Genomic DNA, 20339 nt, shown 5'->3' on the forward strand with positions numbered 1-20339 from the left:
CTTCCTTTTCTTTTTTTATTAATGGCCAACCTTCCACTTGGATTAAATCCACTAGAGGTGTTCGTCAGGGAGATCCTATTTCTTCTTACCTCTTTATTCTCGTCTCTCAGAAATTGTTGAGAATGAGACGTTTTAGCGAGGTTTGCCTGGAAAAACTCCTTCGCATGAGCGATGGCTCTGCAGGAGATTAAGTTATAACTCGGGGTAATATGATTGAATATGGCATCACATCTAGTCTTCCAAATAAACCAAGCAGTAGCAGCTATGATATTATAGAAATTGTAAGCATATTATAGTTGAGGTCAGTGAGGCTTGTGCTATAGATATTGTTTTAATATTGTTGTTAGAAAGCAATTTACTATATTTGTTTGCATCAACCAAGCGTTTAATCGTTAATAATTGTTTTTCATTATTTTATTCTGCAATTCCTAACCAATCGGTCTTCAAACTTCCCGCTTGGGTAATCAAAGATATTGATCAAATTTGAAGAGATTTTCTATGGAAAGGTCCTGATCTGGGTTCCAAAGGAATCGAGCGATTGCTCGGAATAGAATTACCGAGCCCCCATGATATGGGGTGGGGAATCCTCAACCTCGGGAATTTAACAAAAGCTTTTACTTGGGAAGTGGTGGTGGAAATTGACTTGTAATCCAGGGACGAGTGGTTGGGCTAAAAATCATTCAATCCAATTACTCAATTAGAAGCCCAAACGGAATCTTATCCCATAATCCACCTAGAAATAAATCTTTCTTTTTGGGCAGGGAGTGAATTCCTCTCTTTTACCATTTCGCTCTCTGCGATAAACAAAATTATCGAAATGGTTTAAACACATCTCTTTGGTCCGACAGTTGGCATCTTTGGACAATTGCTTTAAAGATCTTTGGCCAACATTTTTTCGTTGATTGTACATCTCCTTGGATTAATATTAGACAATTCATCCAACATATTAATAACCCGTAGATTCTTTTTCGCCTGCGCCTCGATATGTTGTCCTCTCTTCTAGAGATCATTCACGATTGCTCCCATAATCGGGGAAGATACCTACTCTCGAGCACTCTGGAAAAAGTGGAAATTTCACGATCAAATCCTTTTTATAAATTCCTTATTGATGGTGGAATGCGTAGTCGCATTACTCTCAGATCTGAAAATCCATTGCCCTAGCAAAATAACTCTTTTTCGGCTTCTGTGGGAAAGATAAAATCTCGACTCTTACAAATCTTTTTCAAGAAAAGGTGCAACATTCAAAACTCCACGGATACATGTGTTCTATGTCACAAAGCCTCTGAGAAGCTTAACCATCTTTTCCTTGAATGTGATTTCTCCAGACGTATCTGGACTTTTTTCTCACAAATCCTTGGTTTCAATCTCTCCCCACATTCAATTCCCACACTTTTGGACTACTTGGATTCCATCCCTTATCCCTCAACACCGAACTCTCGGGACCTCATTTCCCGTGCGATTTTGTGGAATATATGGATTGAGCGAAAATAATCGTATTTTTCCAATTGATCATTTTTACCGCTTTACAATATTTTTTTATTAAAATTGCTAATATCTTTCTTGGTTTTCAACATTGACGATGAAACAACGATCATCTTTTAATGAAAAGCTTCCCGGAAAAATTAAGCTCTCTTAATTTCTTAAGCGCTAAAAGTCTCAAATCAAAATGTGGAGATCCCGACTCCAATCTTGCTGCAGGAGTAGTTGCTTCTTTTTGTTGGTCGCAGGCGGGACTCGAGGACCAGAGCAGTGTCTTCCGCCTTTCCTCGACTTTTTTCTTCGCTATTTTTCTGCTGCTCTTAGTTCTTTTTCCTCACTGCCGTGAGAGGTTTTATCTTCTGCTCTCACATTACTCTTTCTATTCGATAAAGTTGTGGTTTATCCACATTTATTTCATTAACAGTTGACTAAACTTGGAAAAATCCGAGTCTCCTTTTGATCAACGTGTTCTATTGAATTATTCTGCTGCTTCTCCTTAGTTTATTAGTCTATTGACTAGTCTGCCCCACTGCCATTTCGGAACACGGGCATGCCTACAAATTTTCATCCACATCTTCTCAGAATGGAACCTCAGTCCATGGATCAAGGACCTCACCGGAGACATATGGGAGCTAAATTATTCAGAGCTGCAAGCTCAGGAGATGTGAATGCATTCTCAACTCTGCTTACATTCACACCACCTAATCATCCTTCTCTTCTTGTTGATCAGCTAAATTTAGATGTCCGATCAGTTGATCAGCTAAATTTAGATGTCCGGTCAGTCATTCACGCTGCACCGGACACCGAAACAGAGAGCATCTTCAGCGTCACAGCTGGAGGAAACACAATCCTGCACATTGCTGCCGAACATGGCCATCTGAAGTTTGCCCAAGCAGTCTTCAATCTAGAGCAATCCCTGGTGGCCTCTGTGAACTCGATGCTTGATACTCCACTGCATTGCTGTGCAAAGGCTGGTCATTACCAAATGTTATGCTTTCTCATTGATGCTGCACGAGAGGAAGTCTTCGGCCATGCTTTTCAGGGCTTGCTGAGAGCTAGGAACTTGGATGGTGACACAGTACTACACCATGCGGTACAAGGCAAACATTTTTTGGTGGTCGAGAAGCTGATCGCCGTGGACTATGGATTATCTTCTGTTGTGAATAATTCCGGCTTTTCTCCGCTTTATTTTGCTGTAATGCAAACTTCGGTAAGAATGGTCAAAGCTTTGCTGAAATCTTATTCTTGCTCTTTTGCTGGTCCTGGTGGTCGGACTGCCTTGCATGCTGCAGTCTTTACATCAAAAGGTAATAATATGGTTAGATTGTTAGTATTAAGATTGCTTAACTCTTCCACTGTTTGTTAAGATGATTTGCTTTCACAGAAATCACTAAGCTGTTGTTGGATTGGAAGCCAGAATTAGGCAGGGTTGCAGATGATTCCGGTAGCATTCCGCTTCATTATGTAGCTGCTGCTGGTGATTCACACATGGCAAATATCCTGTTAGAGCATGATGCCTCTACAGCTTATATACCCTGATAAAGATGGCTCCTATTGTATACATATTGCTGCGCATATGGGTCATGTTGGTGTGATTTGCAGACTACTTGAGCTCTGTCCTGACTCCATTGAACTAGTTGATGATAGATTCAGGAGAAGCTTTGTTCATGTTGCTGTTTTTGAATCACAGACAAGGGGTTATGAAGCGTGTCTTGCAAACCAAAGCTCTTGAGAAGCTCTTGAACCAGAAGGACTGTGATGGGAACACGCCACTGCATCTCGCTGTAAAAATGGCATGAAAAGAGATTGTTTATGATCTTCTGAGTGAACGGAGTGTTGAATCAAATGTCATGAACAATGAAGGCCTCACACCTCTTGATCTTTCCATGACATCAATGGAGATGAGCATTGCCTACTTCTTTTGTAAGCATCCATCTCTTTCCTTACAAACAAGAAAAGATCAGAAGACATTAAAATGTGTACTAATTTACTTTCTCTGATTCAGGTTTTTTTCATTATATCAAAAGGAGTGGGCAGTTAGTGATCAGCAGATGTTTGGTAGAAAATGGAGCTACATTCAGTCCACAAAGACTGGATCACGCATATGATACGATAACACAAAAGATTCGCCAGGCCAAAAAGATACAAAGAACATCTTATCATTTTGCAAATATCTAACAATTCTGTCAGTGTTGATCTCCACAGTCACGTTCACTGCCGGTTTTACATTGCCAGGTGGATACTTCAGCGATAACAACCATCGCGAAGGAGCAGCAGTCCTAACAAACAAGTATCCTTTCAAGGTATTCTTAATCTCAGACAGCATTGCAATGTGTAGTTCCCTCATAGCCACATTCAGAATCATCTACGCAGGAGGATTAGAGATGGATAATGCATTGAGAGTACAGCACTTGTCAAAATCCATGAATCTACTTGGTGTTGCATTTGCATGCATGGCTGTTTCATTTGGGATGGCTGCATTGGCTGTTGTTGTTCCAGAATCATGGCCAATTGGTATCTTGGTGTGTGTCATTGCTTTCAGTGCTCCTTTTATCAGGGTTGTTATATTCCGTGGACCTGTTATCAGTTCGCTGCGTGTAAAGATAGCAAGATTTGGATTCAGAGGATGGATGAGAAGACTTAGATTAGAATCAAAACATTCCATGAGATTGATCACTGATATCAAAGACAAAGTGTCATGTTGGGCGCTGTTTCACGGTGTGTTCTTTTATTTGCTGCTTTTTCTGATCATTTTTTTAGTAGCTCTGGTGTAGTTCATCTGTTTGTAATTGGTCACCAGTTCAAGTGACTCTCTTCTGTTTCAGTTTAACATAGGCTTGTGATTATATCAATCTTAGTGATCATATGAATGCCACTTGAATTCATATTATCATCATAAAATAAAATTTTATTATAATAGAAAGTTTGATCTTTTCGTCTACTTACAAAGTCAATGAATAAAAAAAATGCCTTGATAATTATTGGGAACTTTCAGTATTAGTTTCTCATATTGATTTTCTTTCATCTGAAGTCAGAACATGTGACCTGGTAAGTTCAGATGTATCTGGAGAATAAAACCAAGTACCTAAAATTCAAAGTGCTAAGAGTACCTACATTGGAGAAGAAGGTAAGAAGACCGAAAGGAGACAAATGGAACCTTCTCTTCTCCGAAATGTAAGATTAGCACACCATTAGATATGAATTGAGTCCATGGAAATATAGGCAAAGAAAATGATCATTCTCTGACCTTTGTTTGTTAATGAGATCTCTGACCTTTTTGTTGGGTCTAACCTTGAAAGTCATGCTCTGAAATTGTTCTTTGAAATTTTTTTTCTAGAATTTACAATTCTATTCTTTAGTATGATAATTCAAAATTCAAATGAACAGGGTATGTCACATCATAAATGTCAATTATGTTAGTCAAGTATTTCTATTAGACATACTATTTATAAACGCTAACATAGGTGTAAATCTTCTGTAGTAATTTCCAATAAATGTTGGAGTCTTGACTGTGATGCAAGTGTCGCCTACATGGAAAAGAAAGTTTAGTGTTTATTTATAATTTTTATCATGTGTTTTGAGGGCCCAATTAAAATAATTAGTTCACAAAACTTAAAGGCTGAGAGAAACTTATGACCTTTCATAATCAAAGTATGCCATTTTCACGCACATAATTTTCTTGATACTTTCCATTGAACCGTCATATTGCAATGTTATTGTGTCAATTCTTAGCCTAACTTTTGTTGGGTTACTTTGTCCACTAACACAAATTTCCCGGAAAGACATTGGATATTCAGCTGCAGAAAGCACCGAAGGTTAGTGATTGACCGGCTCATAAATTGTCATTAACGTCGCAAATTTGACAATTTTTTTTTGTAATAGATAAATTACATTCATTGAAAATTCATTGAAAATAAAGAAAATTTGACAAATTTCATGCATGCAATGAAACAAGGACCTCACTGGAGCCACATGGATGCTAAATTATTCAGAGTAGCAGGCTTTGGAGATATGAATGTTTTTTTAGCTCTGGTTTCACTCACATCACAAAGTCATTCTCCTCTTCTTCGTGATCAGCTAAGTGTACACACACAAGGCAGTCCAGCCATTCATTCATACTTTGCCAGAGACAAAAATAGAGGGCATTTTCACAGGAACGGCTGTGGAACACAGTACTTCACATTGTTTTTTTTTTTCTAGTATCTCACATGAGAAAAAAGTAACAAAACATTGAGTCATTTATATGCAGACCAGACCGAAATCTTTAAAGTTGGTCTATAGCAAATGACAAGGCTTTTTCTTGTGGGCTTGCCTAATGAACCAGTTACCCAACAGAAAGAAAACAGTCTCTTTTTTTCATTATTGTTAATAAATCTTACAACTGTTTCTGGTTGAAAATCTTATACGATTAAGTTAATTTTATTCACATCTTACAAGTGCCAATAGGTTGATTTTGTACAGTGTAAATTACAGTTTACTATTGGCTTTATTGTATTTTTGATGTTTATTCTTTGTATTTTTTTTTATATTATAAAGGGAGGGAACAAATCCTTAGAAAATGACATTGGTACACTCGTTGAAGCCTACGCTCAACTCACAATTTCTAACTCACATTGCAGCTGATTATAGCATGACAAAGTTTGCCAAAATCTCTGCAAGCTTGAGCAGTCCCTGATGGCTCCCTTGAATTCAATGCTTGCTACTCTACTTTATTGTTTTTTTTTTTTTTTAGAAAGGAGCCCAGAGGCTTTTATTGAAGGAAAAACCAGACAGAAAAAAGACAAAAGGAAGAGAAATACAAGAACTAAACTAAACAGAAGAGCTAACAAGAGAGAAAAAAACAGAAAAGCTTTTAAATAAAGAATCCAGCAGTGTTAAACAACTTCATTATCCAATGTGGGAGATCATGGCCAGCATGAAAAAGAGAGAGTTGATGAAGGTTGAGGCTATGGGAAGCCAGCTTGATAACAATGCTTAGGCTAGAACGAGGGATGACGCAGAGACGAGGAGAGCCCAAATTCTGGAGAAGACAGTTGATGACATTGATCCAATGAAGAAATTGCCAAGAACAAGATTGATGAGTGGATCGGAGAGCATCCAAGACATAGGTGCTGGTGATGAAAATAACTTTGGGCTGAGTACTGAGATTAGAAACATTCTGAAGAACACCATTAAGGTTTTGCAGATCGGCAGAAAGTAAAGATTCAGCAGAGTTGCAGTGTCTTCCTTCGAGAAGAATTCTAAAATTAGAATCAGCAAACATGAAAGCACCTCTGTAGATCTGAGTGGCACAATTCCAAACAGATGCAGTAAATAGGAAGGGGCCATCAAATTTACAGAAGTTATTAAGAATAAGGTCATTACCAAACCATAACTTTTTTCATTGATGCTGGAAGAGATGGGGCTGGAAGTTATACATTTCAGGACTTGCTCAGAGCTAGGAACATAGATGGTGACACAGCACTACATTATAGTGGAGAAGCTAATTTCTATAGACGATGGATTTACTTCCATTGTGAACAATTCCGGGTTTTGGCCACTCTACTTGGTTGTTATGCAAAACTCAGTAAGTAAGAACGGTTAGAGATGGATAATGTATTAAGAGTACAACCCCTGTCAGAATCTATCAATTAATCTACATGTTATGGCATTTGCATTCATGGCTATTTCATTTGGGATGGCTGCATTGGCAGTTGCTGTTCCTGAGTCATGTCTAATTGGTGTCTTGGTGTGTGTCATTGCTTTCAGTGCTCGTCTTTTATCAGGGTTGTCATTTTCCATGGACCTGCTATAAGTTCACTGCATGTAAAGATAGCAAGATTTCAATTCAGAGAATAGGCGAAGAGAACCAGATTAGAATCAACACTTTCTATGAGATGGATCCGCGAGATTTGGATCTTGGCAACTCTTTTATAGTGTCTTCTTTTATTTACTTCTTTCACTCCCTTTGATACTCTTTTACCTTTACATGATATATACATCCCATATTTTAGAGTGTTTTCAGCCATCATTTTTTTTTATTGTTCTTTTAATTTCAAGGAACCCATAAATGCTATTCTGTGATCTTTATTAACTTATCATTTTTTCCAGGATCTCAAGTCTGGAGCGGGAAGAGTCAGAGTCAGAGTCAGAGTAGAAAAGAGGACTTCTTTCTCTCATTCAAGTCAGTCGTTTCTAGGAGCAGGAAGAGTTAATCCTTCAAGGATGTTGATCTTTCTTTAGTCAAATATATACCATGAACTGCCTTTTTTATTAGCTGTAACCAATCAAGTCCTCTGAAACACACTAGAATTGGAGGTAGGTCAGGAACCTGCAATGGAGATAGGACCAAAACAGATATTAATGGGAGCTTATCTTCTGAGAGCTGCAAGGTCAGGAGATATTGAAACCTTGACATCTCTCCTTTCTCCAAGGAATCATTTCAACATAGACATTCAAACGTCACACCAGTCCTCCACTCTTGTACCTCCTCCTCAAACCAAGACCATCTACGGGGTCACTGCTGGAGGAAACACTCTGCTCCATGTAGCCGCCCAGCACGGGCAGCTGCGCATCATCGAGGAGATTTGCCGTAGAGAATTATCCCTTGTATTTGCCAAAAACACAAGGCTTGATTCACCTCTGCACTTGGCAGCAAGATCCGGTAACCAGAAAGCAGCAGAAGTTATAATCAAGCATGTGAGGGAGAGCAGTGAATTGAAACTTCTACTCAGGGCTAAGAATCTGAATGGTGACACTGCGCTGCATGAGGCTGCTCGCTTTGGCAATCACCACATGGTTAAAAGTTTCATTGCTCTTGATGTTGAATTGTCTTTGATTGTTAATAACTCCGGTATGTCTCCGCTCTATTTAGCCGTCATGCGAAACTCACAGGTGATGGTGGAAGCTTTGCTGAATCCTTCTTCTTCTTATGCTGGTCCTAATGGGCAAACAGCCTTACATGCTGCTCGATCTCAAGGTACATGTCATTGAATGATTTTATAGTATATGGAATTTGTTAGAGGGACTAATAGTCCTCTGTCTGTCAAATTAGAAAATCTGCATTTGAGCATATAAACTTGTTTTTGGTTGAATCAGAACTAATTATGCTTGATTTGAATATTACAATCTTTTAATTTTTTTTTGACATGATATGGTAGAAATAGCAAGAATGTTGCTGGCATGGAAGCCGGAGATTGGTAGGGTAGCAGACGAGTCTGGTAGCTTACCCCTTCACTATTTAGCTGCTAATGGTGATGCAAGAATGGTAGGGATTCTTTTAGAGCATGATGATTCTACAAGCTACATAGCTGACCAGAAGGGCTTGTTTTCTGTTCATATAGCTGCAAGCATGAACAGAGCTCAAGTGATTACAGAGATGCTCAAACATTGTCCAGACTCTGATGAGCTTGTTGATGGAAAAGGAAGGAGTTTTCTTCATGTTGCTGTAATGAATCACAGTCAACAGGTTGTAAGGTATGTCCTTCAGGTTCCAATCCTGGAGAAGTTGTTAAACTATCAGGACTCTGAAGGGAATACTCCACTGCATCTTGCTTGCACTCTGGGGGCCAAAGACACTGTGTTTGACCTTGTCAAGGATGGCAGAGTTGATTCTGGAGTGATGAACAATGAAGGATGCACACCTCTTGATTTGTCTTTTTACTTATATAATCCAATTGCTCTATGGCAATTTCAAGAGAGCTCCCCGTCCCTTATTTTCAGATGCTTGTTGGACACTGGAGCTATATTCAGTCCCAACAGATCTGATCTTCAGAAAAGAAATGTTCATGATCTGGAAAATGAAACAACAATGATATCATTGTCAAAAACTTTGGCAATACTGTCAATATTAATCGCCACAGTTACATTCACGGCTGGTTTCACAGTGCCCGGAGGTTACAGTAGTGGCAGCAGCAGCAATGACAATATTCAAGAAGGCACGGCCATTCTATCAAACAAGTTTTGCTTCAAAGTATTTCTAATCTCCAATACATTGGCAATGGTCTGTTCTCTCACTGCCACTTGCAGTTTGGTTCATGCTGGAGGGCCTCTGCTTGATTTTAAAGTAAGAGAAAGCCATCTTTCTTGGTCTACGAGCATACTTTGGTTGGCATTTATGGGTATGTACGTGGCTTTTGGAATGGCTTTAATGACTGTTGTTTCTCCTCAAGAGAGGGTGATAGAGATTGTGGTATGTGCCATTACTTTTGGGCCTGTTTTTTACTTGGTGTTCGTTGCTGCTTGGTCAGGGGTGAATTTGCTGCGAGTCACTGGGTTTATGAATGGGGTGTTGAGAAGTAGCCAAGATCCTCATACCGTGCTGCGGCTGAGAGAACACTTGTTATTGAACAGTTCCAGTTCACTCATGATTCGTGCTGTTTCCTGGGTTGTACTTGCTTATGCAGTCATCTTTGGACTAGCCTTGTTTTAAACTTTTTTTTTTTTTTAATAAAATGGATAAACACAATTCATTGAAATAAAAGCAAAGAGCTACAGATGGGAAAAAATCAACATTAAAAAGACTGAAACACAAGCATAGGTTGATCCACTAGGGATGGATTGCTAACAAAACTAGATGTGAACCTCCAGGAGGAAGAAGGGTAACCCTGAGTGAACTTGGACACTGAATCGGCTAACTTGTGCCCTGGGTGGATGCCTCCTCATTTTTTTTTTTTTTTTAAAAAGAACCTCTCAACTGAGAAGCTGATAACATTAAAAGGATAAGGCAAAGCTAATACAACAGAAACTGACCAGCAAACAAGAGAGAAGAAAAACAGGGAATTAAAAAACAAAACCAAGCTTTTTAAAGGAACGCATAATCCAGTAGGGCAAATCCCTACCGTCAAGGAAGAGATTAAGATGATGAAAATTAAAACCAATGGAAGCAAGATTAATAGCAGGAAGCATCCACGCAGAAGGAATGGAGTGTAACTTAGGGCAGCCGAACATGTCTAGCAGGAATTTAACATTGGAGATTTGAGGATGAAATTGCCAAGAGACCGACAAATCCGGGTTCATGATAATTTTGAAGAGATCCAAATGATCGCTGAAAATGTGCTTGATGTGATAATTGAGGTCTAGAGAGATTTGCAAGGCGACTTCCAGAGCAAAGAGGATATCCGAGGAATTGACAAATTGAGACTGGGCAATACACCCTGCAAAAGAGATCACGTAATTAGAATTAGAAACGAAAAAACCGATGGATCTTACCTTCGTGGCCTCGTTGACGGAGGCATGAGTGAATAAGAAATGCTCGTCAGAAGAAATGAAGTTGTTGATGAGAAGATTCTTCCCAAAGGGAACAGAGGACCAACATTCAAATTCACGAACATGAGCAATGGCCTTGTGGACGACAGAGGAATGATTCGGGCAATGATTCTTAAAAATAATGTTACAACGAGAGACCCAAATGAACCAGGCGCCAGCGACGATAGAAGCCTGAGTATGTTGTGAATAACTGCAATCTTTTAGCCAAGAACCAGTGGAGAACTCCTCCGGAAACGAAATGCATTGATTGTCCAAGGAGTTTATCATAGCCCAGACACGAAGAGCATGAGGGCAATGATAAAATAAATGGTCAATAGTCTCGCGATGAAGATTGCAAAGAACACAGGGGTTATCAGGACCAATGCCCATATTAGATAGGAATGCATAGGTGGGAAGCCGGCCTTTGAAGCACATCCAAATAAAATTTTTTAACCTAGGAGCGATGGGAATAAGCCAAATGAGGTGCCAACCAATCCAGCCATCCGAGGATGAACTAAGACGGTTAAGATGATGATAAACAGCCGATGCAATTCTAGAACAATTAGATTTAGGATCCCAAACCCAATGAGAATCAGAATTATAGTCAATGTTGGGCAAACGAGGATGAAGATCCTCAGAAGCAAGACCGAAAAGAGCATTCAGAGAGAAAAAGTCCCATTGATCATTTAAAGTAAGATTAGAAATACTGAGATGCACAAGATCCATATCCATATTGATAAATGTAGGTTTGAAAGCAACTGGGATATCAAAGATCCATGGATCCCACAGGAAAGAACTTTGATAGGGGTTAACCGTATTAATTTTGCAGTAATGCTTGATAAAATTGGCAGATTTACAAAGGCCCCTAAAAAACCAAGAACATTTAGGAGGAATAGAGTGGTGCCAAAGATTCAACCTGCCATACTTAAGGTTGATAATGTCCACCCAAAAAACCAAATCATTGTTCAGGTATTGAAAAATAAGCTTGGACATGAGCTAATGTTTAGTGATTGAGATATTGGTGATACCCAAGCCCCCCTCAGACTTACCTTCAGTTATTGTTTTCCAGTTCACATAATGGATGCCCTTTCCATTGTTGCCCTTACTCCAAAAGAACTTTCTCGCGATTCTAGAGATATCAGAAAGGATGGAAGCAGGGACAGGATAAACGGACATAGCATAAACCGGAACAGAGAAGAGAACAGAATTAATCAAAATACATTTAGCGGCAGGAAACAAGTGAAAGTTACCCCATCTGCTAGCAGTATGACGAATTTTGTTAACCATGGGGATAAATGATCGAACTCCTAACCGCTTGGGAGAAATGAGGATGCCCAAATAATGGAAGGGGAAAGCAGCCTGACTGAGGTTTAAGAGACAACAAATACGCTTAGAAATATGGGAATTGAGCCAGGTGGGAAAAAAGATTTTAGATTTGAGAAGATTAGGACGCTGGCCAGTGAGATTAGAGTATAAAGACAGACAGAGATGAATGTTGCGAGCGACAGAACGAGAGGCCTGAGTTATAAGAATTAAATCATCCGCGAACATTAGGTGATTAAAATTATTGTGAAGATTGGAGCAGAACCCCGGAATCAGGTTACTTTGAAGACAAGAGTTAAGCATAGAAGTAAGAACTTGAGAGACCAGGATAAAAAGATAGGAGGAGATCGGATCACCCTGCCGGACACCACGAGAGGATGTAAACCAGGGAGAAGATCTACCATTGATCTTTAAAGCAAAGGAAGTGGAATGAAGGCAAGCAGAAATCCAAGAAATCCAAATCGAAGGAAAGTTCATTTTAGAGAGAACAACAAGAATTGCACTCCAATTTAAAGTATCATAAGCCTTTTCGATATCAAGTTTGATAATCATCCTAGGGGGACTAAGGGTATCACTCTCAATCGAATGGGCAACCTCCTGAACCGTAATAATATTGTCAAAAGGACAACGGTTAGGCACAAAGCCAGCTTGCTCCCTACCAATAAGGGAAGGAATGACTCGCTTGAGTCGATTAGCCAGCAATTTAGAAATAATCTTAAAGCAAACATTGCACAAAGAAATGGGCCTAAAATCCGACACAAATTTGGGATTATCCTTCTTAGGGATGAAAGTAATAAAGGTTTTACCCCACGACGAAGGCATGAAGGAATTTTTAAAGAAGAATTGAATAGCCTTAAACAAATGGTCGCCCAAAACAGGCCAAAAAAACTGATAAAATTCAACGTTAAAACCATCGGGTCCGGGAGACTTACCAGGCGGAAGGTCAAGAAGAGTAGAATATACCTCATCCATGGAAACCTCCTGAATAAGAATAGGCAGATCCTCGTCAGAAAGTTGAGGAAGATCGGAAGGCAGTTCACCGACGATACTCCTATCAGTCTGAGAAGGATCTTTCCAGAGATTTTGATAAAAGCACGTGAAAGCATTCTCAATGGTCGCAGGATCACTCGAAAAACATTACCATTATGATCTTCAATTTGTGAGATGAAATTAGAAAGAGAATGAGAGCGAGTAATGGAATGAAGGAATTTAGAATTACGGTCTCCGTCGTGAATCCAAAGTGAAAAATGGGAGCGTTGGGTCTCACTTAATGGAGCCTCGACCTGTAAGGCGGAAAGCTTAGCGTAGAGCTCCATCGTGAAGAGATGAGAGGCGGGATCGAGTCGAAGCCTCTAAAATGTAAATTTCGGGCTTTGGTAGAAGCTAACGAAGCCTCTAAATTAGTAACCCCATTACGACTCCAATTTAAAAGATTCGAACGAGACCGAGAAAGAAGATGGCTGAACACATGCATAGGGTTACCATGAGATAAAAAATTCCAAGCCTTATAAACGGCGTCATGGCAACCTAAAAAATCCAACCAAAGATTTTTCAAACTCGAAAAACTTTCTTATTATGAGGAAGAAGAAAAACTAGCAGAAGAAAGAGAGGGGTATGATCGGAAAAAGAGCGAGGAAGATGATTGAGAGTATAGGATTTGAAAATATTAGTCCATTCCAGGTTTACAAGGCACCGATCAAGTCTGGCCCAACGACGGGCTGGGCCGAATTGGTTGTTGCACCATGTAAAGGGATGACCAGAATATTTTAAATCCATGAGATTATTTTTATTAACAAAATCGAGAAAAAAGAAAGTTTTACGACCGTAATACGAGAAAGAACCACCCTTGATCTCCGCCCTGTGAAGAATGGAATTGAAGTCTCCAAGGAGGAGCCAGGGTGTATCGAGCGGGGCAATTTTAGATAACTCATCCCAAAGAAAACACTGAGAGCGACACCGAGAAGAGTTATAAACAGCCGAAACAATAAAATTCTTATTATTAAAAGAAGTAATAACAATGTGAAGGGCTCGACGAGAAAAAGCGAGAGGAGTGACTTTACCAATACCGGAGTGCCAAAGAACGATTATACCACCGGAAAAACCATCAGCTAAAATGGCCGCCCACTCCCAAAGTTTAGGGAGCTTACGTAAACGATCAACACGACCGTAGTCCGCCCGAGTTTCCACAAGGCAAACAAGAATCGGCTTACACGCTCTAATGAGTCCGAAAAACTCGAGAAGAGGTATCACGGCCGGAGATACCCCTCGCAGCTCCAACAGATAATTTTAGCGTAATTCATAAGAGACAATAAGAGGGAAAAATAAACAAAGACTAAGACTTCCATAAGGATAAAACCGAGAACGAAGGAAAGGAATCAAGGGTGAGAACCGCGAGATTCAACCCTCGCCCTTCTTTGGCGAAACTGGAAGTGTAAGATCCTTTTTCTAACAAGAGCATCTCTCCCGCTTCCTCCCCGTGCATCGAACGAAAGTGTCATGGAGTCATCAGGGTTCTTTCTACATCATCCGGCATCTCTTCATCTTCTTCATCTGAGAACTCTTCATCACCATCACTATCCTCCTCCATACTCCCCTCCTCCAAGGCAGAAGAGACTCTTTCAACCAGAGAAGCATGAGAGAGATCCATAGAGGGGTTAGGAATGGAGCCAACAGGCACCGAAGAACGGAGAATGGGCGGAGGGGACTTAGATCCAGGAGGAAAAGGAGAGTGATTGGGATTACGAGAAGCGTTAGAGGAACGACGAGGAGAGGTGGGAATGGGCGGAGCGGCTTCAAGGGAAGGATAGGGATTATTGGAGTGGCCGACAGGCTCTGACTAGGGGGGTTCCCGAACGGTCAGAGAGGAAGCATGAGAACCTACAAGAAGGATGATGGGATTGGAAGAGTTAAAACCGATAAGGAGGGGGTCAATCTCGATGCAAGAATCAACGGTAGGATTAGGAAGTGATAGGCTGGATGGTTGAGAAACCGAAGGGCCAGCCTTGGGAGAAGGGTGAGTGGAATATGGAAACGGGGAACGGCCCTTTCCAACGTTACTTTTTCCTCCTTGAACAGAGTGCGAAACGGCGCCTCGGAACACAGGGGCTCCCTCATCTCGAAGCGTCGCGATCCCGAGTCACGTGAGTAGCACTCGTGCCATCTGTGCGACCCTCGGTAACCACCACGCCGACGGGAGACCAGCAGCCGTGGTCCAAAGTCCGCCTCCGCCTCGAGGAACCATGATTCAATGAGGTTTAGAATTCTGTAAACCGGTAAGGGGTCGAGATATCCATATGTTGTTCCATACTAACTGGATCCATCATGCGAGATTCTCTACCGCGCCGGTTATTGTGAGCGGGCAAAGAAGCCGCCCGGATCCGGGATGAGTAGAGCTAGAACAAGCATTACCGCCATGCCCAATTAAACCACAGCTATAGCAAAAAGTAGGAAGACGCTCATACATTACAACCACGAAAAACACGATGAAAGTCATCTCCAATCCGAACCCACGGCAGAGGTTTAGACAGTCGATCTCATCGCAAACGCGAGCATATTTGGACCTCACCAAAGTGGAAGTGAGCTCATCCACTTTGATAAGTTTCCCAAAATTACTCGCAATGGTTTCCGTGAGTATCACCCTCCCCAAAGACTCTACTGGTAAATTATGAAACCGGACCCGGATCACAGCTAGAGTTCAACTCGCAAAAGCTAGGTTCAAGAAAGGCTTCCAAGGAGATAATTGCGGTGATAATCCCATTAACCCGACCAAGGACCCTCCGTAAGAAGACGCTGCATAACTATTTCGGAGGAGCAACGGATCGCCAAGAAACCATTCGAAGATCCGATATGAAGGTTTCACCCGAAATCGCACCACTTAGCTAAGAGTAAGGATTTGACTTGCTCGAAAGGAGGGGATTTGCCGAAGAGCTTCCCATACAAGGCAAACTGAAATTTCATACGTCCACGATTGATGGTATCTTCGTCTAAGAGAACGAAACTAGAAGTGGTTTCTTTCAGTTTATTCAGGAGAAGAACATTATGCAGAGGGGAACTATCAATGGTAGGAGTTAGGGAGGATGCGATTTGAGACCACGACTTCCGAGGGAGAGGAGGAGGATGCTGGGGCTGAGGAGAAGACTAGGGGGAGGAGGATGCGGTTTCAGAGAGGAGAACCAGTACAAGCAAGCCTCGCCTGTAAACCTGAGATATACCTCATTGAGATAACTCACACCAGCTGTTTCTGAAAGGAATCCCGTGAACTCTAGGTTGCGACGTATCGTTGTGATAAAATCCTTTAACTTAATTCTTTCTATTGTCTTCAAGGACTACATATAACCACAATGGAAACATATGATCAAGTTTTATGATAATCACCAACAAGTTATGAATCTTTGAATTAAAAATACGATCGTTCCGTTCAAACTAAATGATTCAAAATAAAGCATGAATTATAAGCTCCCAAGCTTCTTTAACAAAAGTCTTGGGAGGTGCTCGGCAACAACTGCACACCTCCACCAAAGAAATTGGAAAGGTTGATAGCTGAAGCAATGCACAAAAATAAACCTATAATCTTTGGGCTAGAGAGCATTTTAAAACGAGATGATTCATAATTTCAACCGCTGAGTGGCAAATGACACAGGTTGTGGTTGGTAATCTGTTGCACCCTTAACTTGCAAGATTATCTAAAATTAGAATTTTATTTTTCCATGTCAACAAGTTGAAAAGATTAATCTTACTTGGGCATGGGTCCTTCCAAAAGACCGAGGACATCAGGGATCACAGTCCGCCATCATTCAAGAAACGGTAAAAGGATTTGCATAAAAAAAAATCCATTGGGTGTGAGGCATCACAATTTTGATGTCCCCACCTTGGGGGTGTTGGTTATTGATCCTTGAATCCATATCAAGAACTTCCGGTTCAGTGTTGAATGGGTACGTGGTTAAAAAGTATGAAAGGTCTCTTGCTAATCTCTAAAGATTTTGAGTAGCATTGAAGGCATCTAGCCAAATAAAGATTGGGATGTGACCAATGATCCATCTATTAGCCTAGAAAAGAATAGTAGACCCATCACGAATGATTTGGGTAGTGCACTCACAATAAGTGGGCAAACAATTGAGAATCCACTCCAAAAATAAGATTTCCACCTCTGAAACCTAGTGCATAAATTCCAATGGGGTATTCCCTACCATATTGGAACTAGATGATGTTGGATTCACACTAAGTAGCTCCAAATGCGAATTTCCACCACTATTTTCTCTAGGAGAGCATGATTGAAGTTTTTATGGTACAGACCATAGAAAGTTTTTTCTGATTTTGTCAATCAGTTTAATTACCCATTGAGGGAGTTTGAAAATAGACATCAAATATGTGGGTATTGCATATAAAACTGAGTTTACAAAATTGAGGCCGACCCACAAGGAGAGGAAGTTTGTTTTCTAGGATGATAGGCGTGACCTAACCTTTAAGATCAGACTTTCCTAGTCTTGTGTCCTAGGACATATGCCCAAGATTAGGATCCCAAAATAGGTAAGAGGAAGGACTTTAGTTGAGCAATTCAAGGTTAGGGCTAATGTTGCATCCATGAGTTGGTCATGCCTTGTCAAATGTAGGCATTTTTTCGAGTAATTAATTGATAAGCCTATCATGCCCTTAAACAAGTTTATAATCAATTTGATGACCTTGAGATCCTTTTACCCGCAGCTATCAGGACTAAGAGATCGTCTGTATATTGGAGATTACACATGTTACCCAATCCCCTAATTACACACCATACAAGATTCCTGAGTTTAGGGCATGGAAAACATTGTACTATGGACATCAGTGATTAGCATGAAAAAGAGTGGGGAGAGAGGATCTCTTTGTCTTATGTTAGGATGGTAGCAAACATATCCATATTGGGAGCCGTTCACTAGGATAATGGTCATGGATAAGGATTGTTTTAAACTTTTAAGCTTTGTAATAATAAAGTTAAGGACGCTAGGTAACTCATAACCATTTATCTCATGGGTTTGTTATTTTTTATTTTTTATTTTTTTGAACCAGCAGACAAGTCACATAGCCATTGAGTTTAGGGATGCAAATGGGGCAGGGAATTTCTTTCCCCCCCCCCCAGGGGAAAATCCCTCCCCGCCTCGTTGGGCGGGGAAGGGGCTGGGATACCCCGATTTTTAATAATATATATATATATTAAAAATAACTCATATGATTATTTATTTAATTTTTAAAAAAATTAATATGAATATATGATTATAAAGACCAAATAATTGGGTTTTAAAAAAATATATTTTTGGTATTTTTTAATAATGTTTTAGACTTTTAGTAAAACTAGTGTTACTCTCGTGTGCTGTACGAATATAATTATATGAAATTTTTTTAAAAAATTTAATGAAAATTTTTTATTTTCTATAAAAATTAAGATTAGGTAAAATAAACTATTTATCAACTTTAAAAATATATTATTTTTAAAAAATTAATTTTATTATATATTATGAGATAAAATAATAAAAACTAGTTTAAAACAACATAATTTAGTGTTTTGTTATAAATATTTTAATATTATTAAAATAATATTGGTAAAATTTTTATGAGAAATTGACAAGTCTCAAATAGGTTTTCTACTTTTATATATATATATATATATTGATATATAGTATTTTTTAGAATTTTATGTTATAAAAAAATGGCGGGGCGCGGGATTCCCCGATCTGTGGGAATCCCCGCGTGGAGTGAGGGGCCCCTCAGAGAATTTGGAGGCGGGAAATCTCCGCCCCGCGGGAAGTGGGAATGGGGGTTGGCCGCCCCGCCCCACTTGCATCCCTAATTGAGCTACCTAATTCGACATGCTTGCACAGACTTTAAGCTACTACATGGCCACACTCTTCCCTAGTAAGAAGACGAATGTGGAACTCATCCTGGGTGTAGGAGACCGGATGCCACTAGTCTATGAGTGCTTTGGCTCGATTTTGTTATTTTTTTCTTAGATGAATAGTCTACTATGCTATTACAAAATTAACATAATAGGAACCAAGGCATAGCCTAGTGGTTTCCTACATTGTGTTTGAAAGGTCTCGTAAAAATATAAAGATACTTATCCCCAATTTGTCAAAAAAAAAAAAAACAAAACAAAACAAAATTACCATAATATATTCTTTTTTTCACAGTTTATTTCTGTTCCAGAGTCTAGTTATTTTGTCATTGCTTTGATAATGTACTTTAGGGGACGTTTGGTTAGATGTAGTTGAAAATGCAGTGAATTTGTATTTACAAATCTTTGTATTTGAAAATTCAGGAGAGTCAAATCTATTGTTTGGTTGGATGTATTTATAATGTTGGATCACAGAATTTTGTGTTTGGTTGGAGGGATTTATAAATTTGGATTTGGAAAACTGGTAATAATTAATATATTATAAAATATACATTATATTTTATATAAATATGAATTCAAATTTCAAACATTATGAGTAATTAATATAATTAATATATACTTAATTTATTATAATAAAATATAATATATTAATTATTTATTAAAATAATTAATATAATATAATATATCAATTATATACTATATTACTAATATTAATTACACTATAATTATATTTATTTAATATTTAAAAAAATTAATTATAGTGTAATTAATATTATGAGTAATTAATATAATAAATATGAATTCAAATTTCAAATATTACAAGTAATTAATATCATTAATATATACTTAATTTATTATAATAAAATATTATATATTAATTATTCATTAAAACAATTAATACAATATAATATATAAATTATATATTATATTACTAATATTAATAACACTATAAATATATTTTTTAAAATATAATTATAGTGCAATTAATATTATCAGTAATTAATATAATTAATATATACTTAATTTATTATAATAAAATATAATTAATTAATATAATTGACATATTAATATATAATTATACCCCCACTTTGGTGATCATTAGTTTTATTGATTATAAAATTCCCAATTATATTTTATTAATTATAAAATAAACAATTATATGTGTATTAAATTAATATATATAACCAAAAAAATCATTTGTCAAATTAATTGATTAATTAAATATATAATGTTATTTGTTTAAATTCTAACTATATTCTAGTTTTTTAAAAAATAACTTTAATTGGAATTCCAAATACTGGATTTGGAACTACATCCAAGTTGGGTGCAGTTCCAAATCCACTAAAATCCAATGAAAAAGTATTTGCAACTCCATGTTGGTGTGATTTATATAACGCAAGTATATGCTATCGCAAACAAGTAATATAATGATAAGAGAGTATCGTCC

General features: G+C 38.6%; 3 protein-coding genes across 3 annotated transcripts; 2 read left to right on the forward strand and 1 right to left on the reverse strand.

Moving 5' to 3' along the window:
• The first annotated feature begins 2062 nt into the window (after positions 1-2062).
• Positions 2063-3018, forward strand: LOC120266810 (ankyrin-3-like). The gene is made up of 2 exons (XM_039274468.1): positions 2063-2786; positions 2864-3018. The coding sequence occupies exons 1-2, from the start codon at positions 2063-2065 to the stop codon at positions 3016-3018; spliced, it is 879 nt and encodes a 292-aa protein (XP_039130402.1).
• A 4319-nt stretch (positions 3019-7337) lies between these two features.
• Positions 7338-9889, forward strand: LOC120266817 (protein ACCELERATED CELL DEATH 6-like). Its single transcript, XM_039274475.1, has 2 exons — positions 7338-8437; positions 8619-9889. The coding sequence occupies exons 1-2, from the start codon at positions 7795-7797 to the stop codon at positions 9887-9889; spliced, it is 1914 nt and encodes a 637-aa protein (XP_039130409.1). The 5' UTR covers positions 7338-7794.
• A 97-nt stretch (positions 9890-9986) lies between these two features.
• LOC120267678 lies at positions 9987-11526 on the reverse strand. Its single transcript, XM_039275353.1, has 2 exons — positions 10773-11526; positions 9987-10613 (listed from the first exon to the last, which is right to left on the reverse strand). The coding sequence occupies exons 1-2, from the start codon at positions 11434-11436 to the stop codon at positions 10240-10242; spliced, it is 1038 nt and encodes a 345-aa protein (XP_039131287.1). The 5' UTR covers positions 11437-11526; the 3' UTR covers positions 9987-10239.
• Between the last annotated feature and the right edge of the window lie 8813 nt (positions 11527-20339).

This window comes from Dioscorea cayenensis, chromosome 8 (assembly GCF_009730915.1).
Source record: "Dioscorea cayenensis subsp. rotundata cultivar TDr96_F1 chromosome 8, TDr96_F1_v2_PseudoChromosome.rev07_lg8_w22 25.fasta, whole genome shotgun sequence".
Classification (NCBI taxonomy): domain Eukaryota; kingdom Viridiplantae; phylum Streptophyta; class Magnoliopsida; order Dioscoreales; family Dioscoreaceae; genus Dioscorea; species Dioscorea cayenensis.

Coding starts and splice junctions, on each gene's coding strand:
- LOC120266817 (XM_039274475.1), top strand. CDS start 7,795: ATGGAGATAGGACCAAAACAGATATTAATGGGAGCTTATCTTCTGAGA. Junction 8,438..8,618: donor ACATGCTGCTCGATCTCAAG/GTACATGTCATT, acceptor ATGATATGGTAG/AAATAGCAAGAATGTTGCTG.
- LOC120266810 (XM_039274468.1), top strand. CDS start 2,063: ATGGAACCTCAGTCCATGGATCAAGGACCTCACCGGAGACATATGGGA. Junction 2,787..2,863: donor TGCAGTCTTTACATCAAAAG/GTAATAATATGG, acceptor TTGCTTTCACAG/AAATCACTAAGCTGTTGTTG.
- LOC120267678 (XM_039275353.1), bottom strand. CDS start 11,436: ATGGATATGGATCTTGTGCATCTCAGTATTTCTAATCTTACTTTAAAT. Junction 10,614..10,772: donor TCATGTTCGTGAATTTGAAT/GTTGGTCCTCTG, acceptor TCTCTTTTGCAG/GGTGTATTGCCCAGTCTCAA.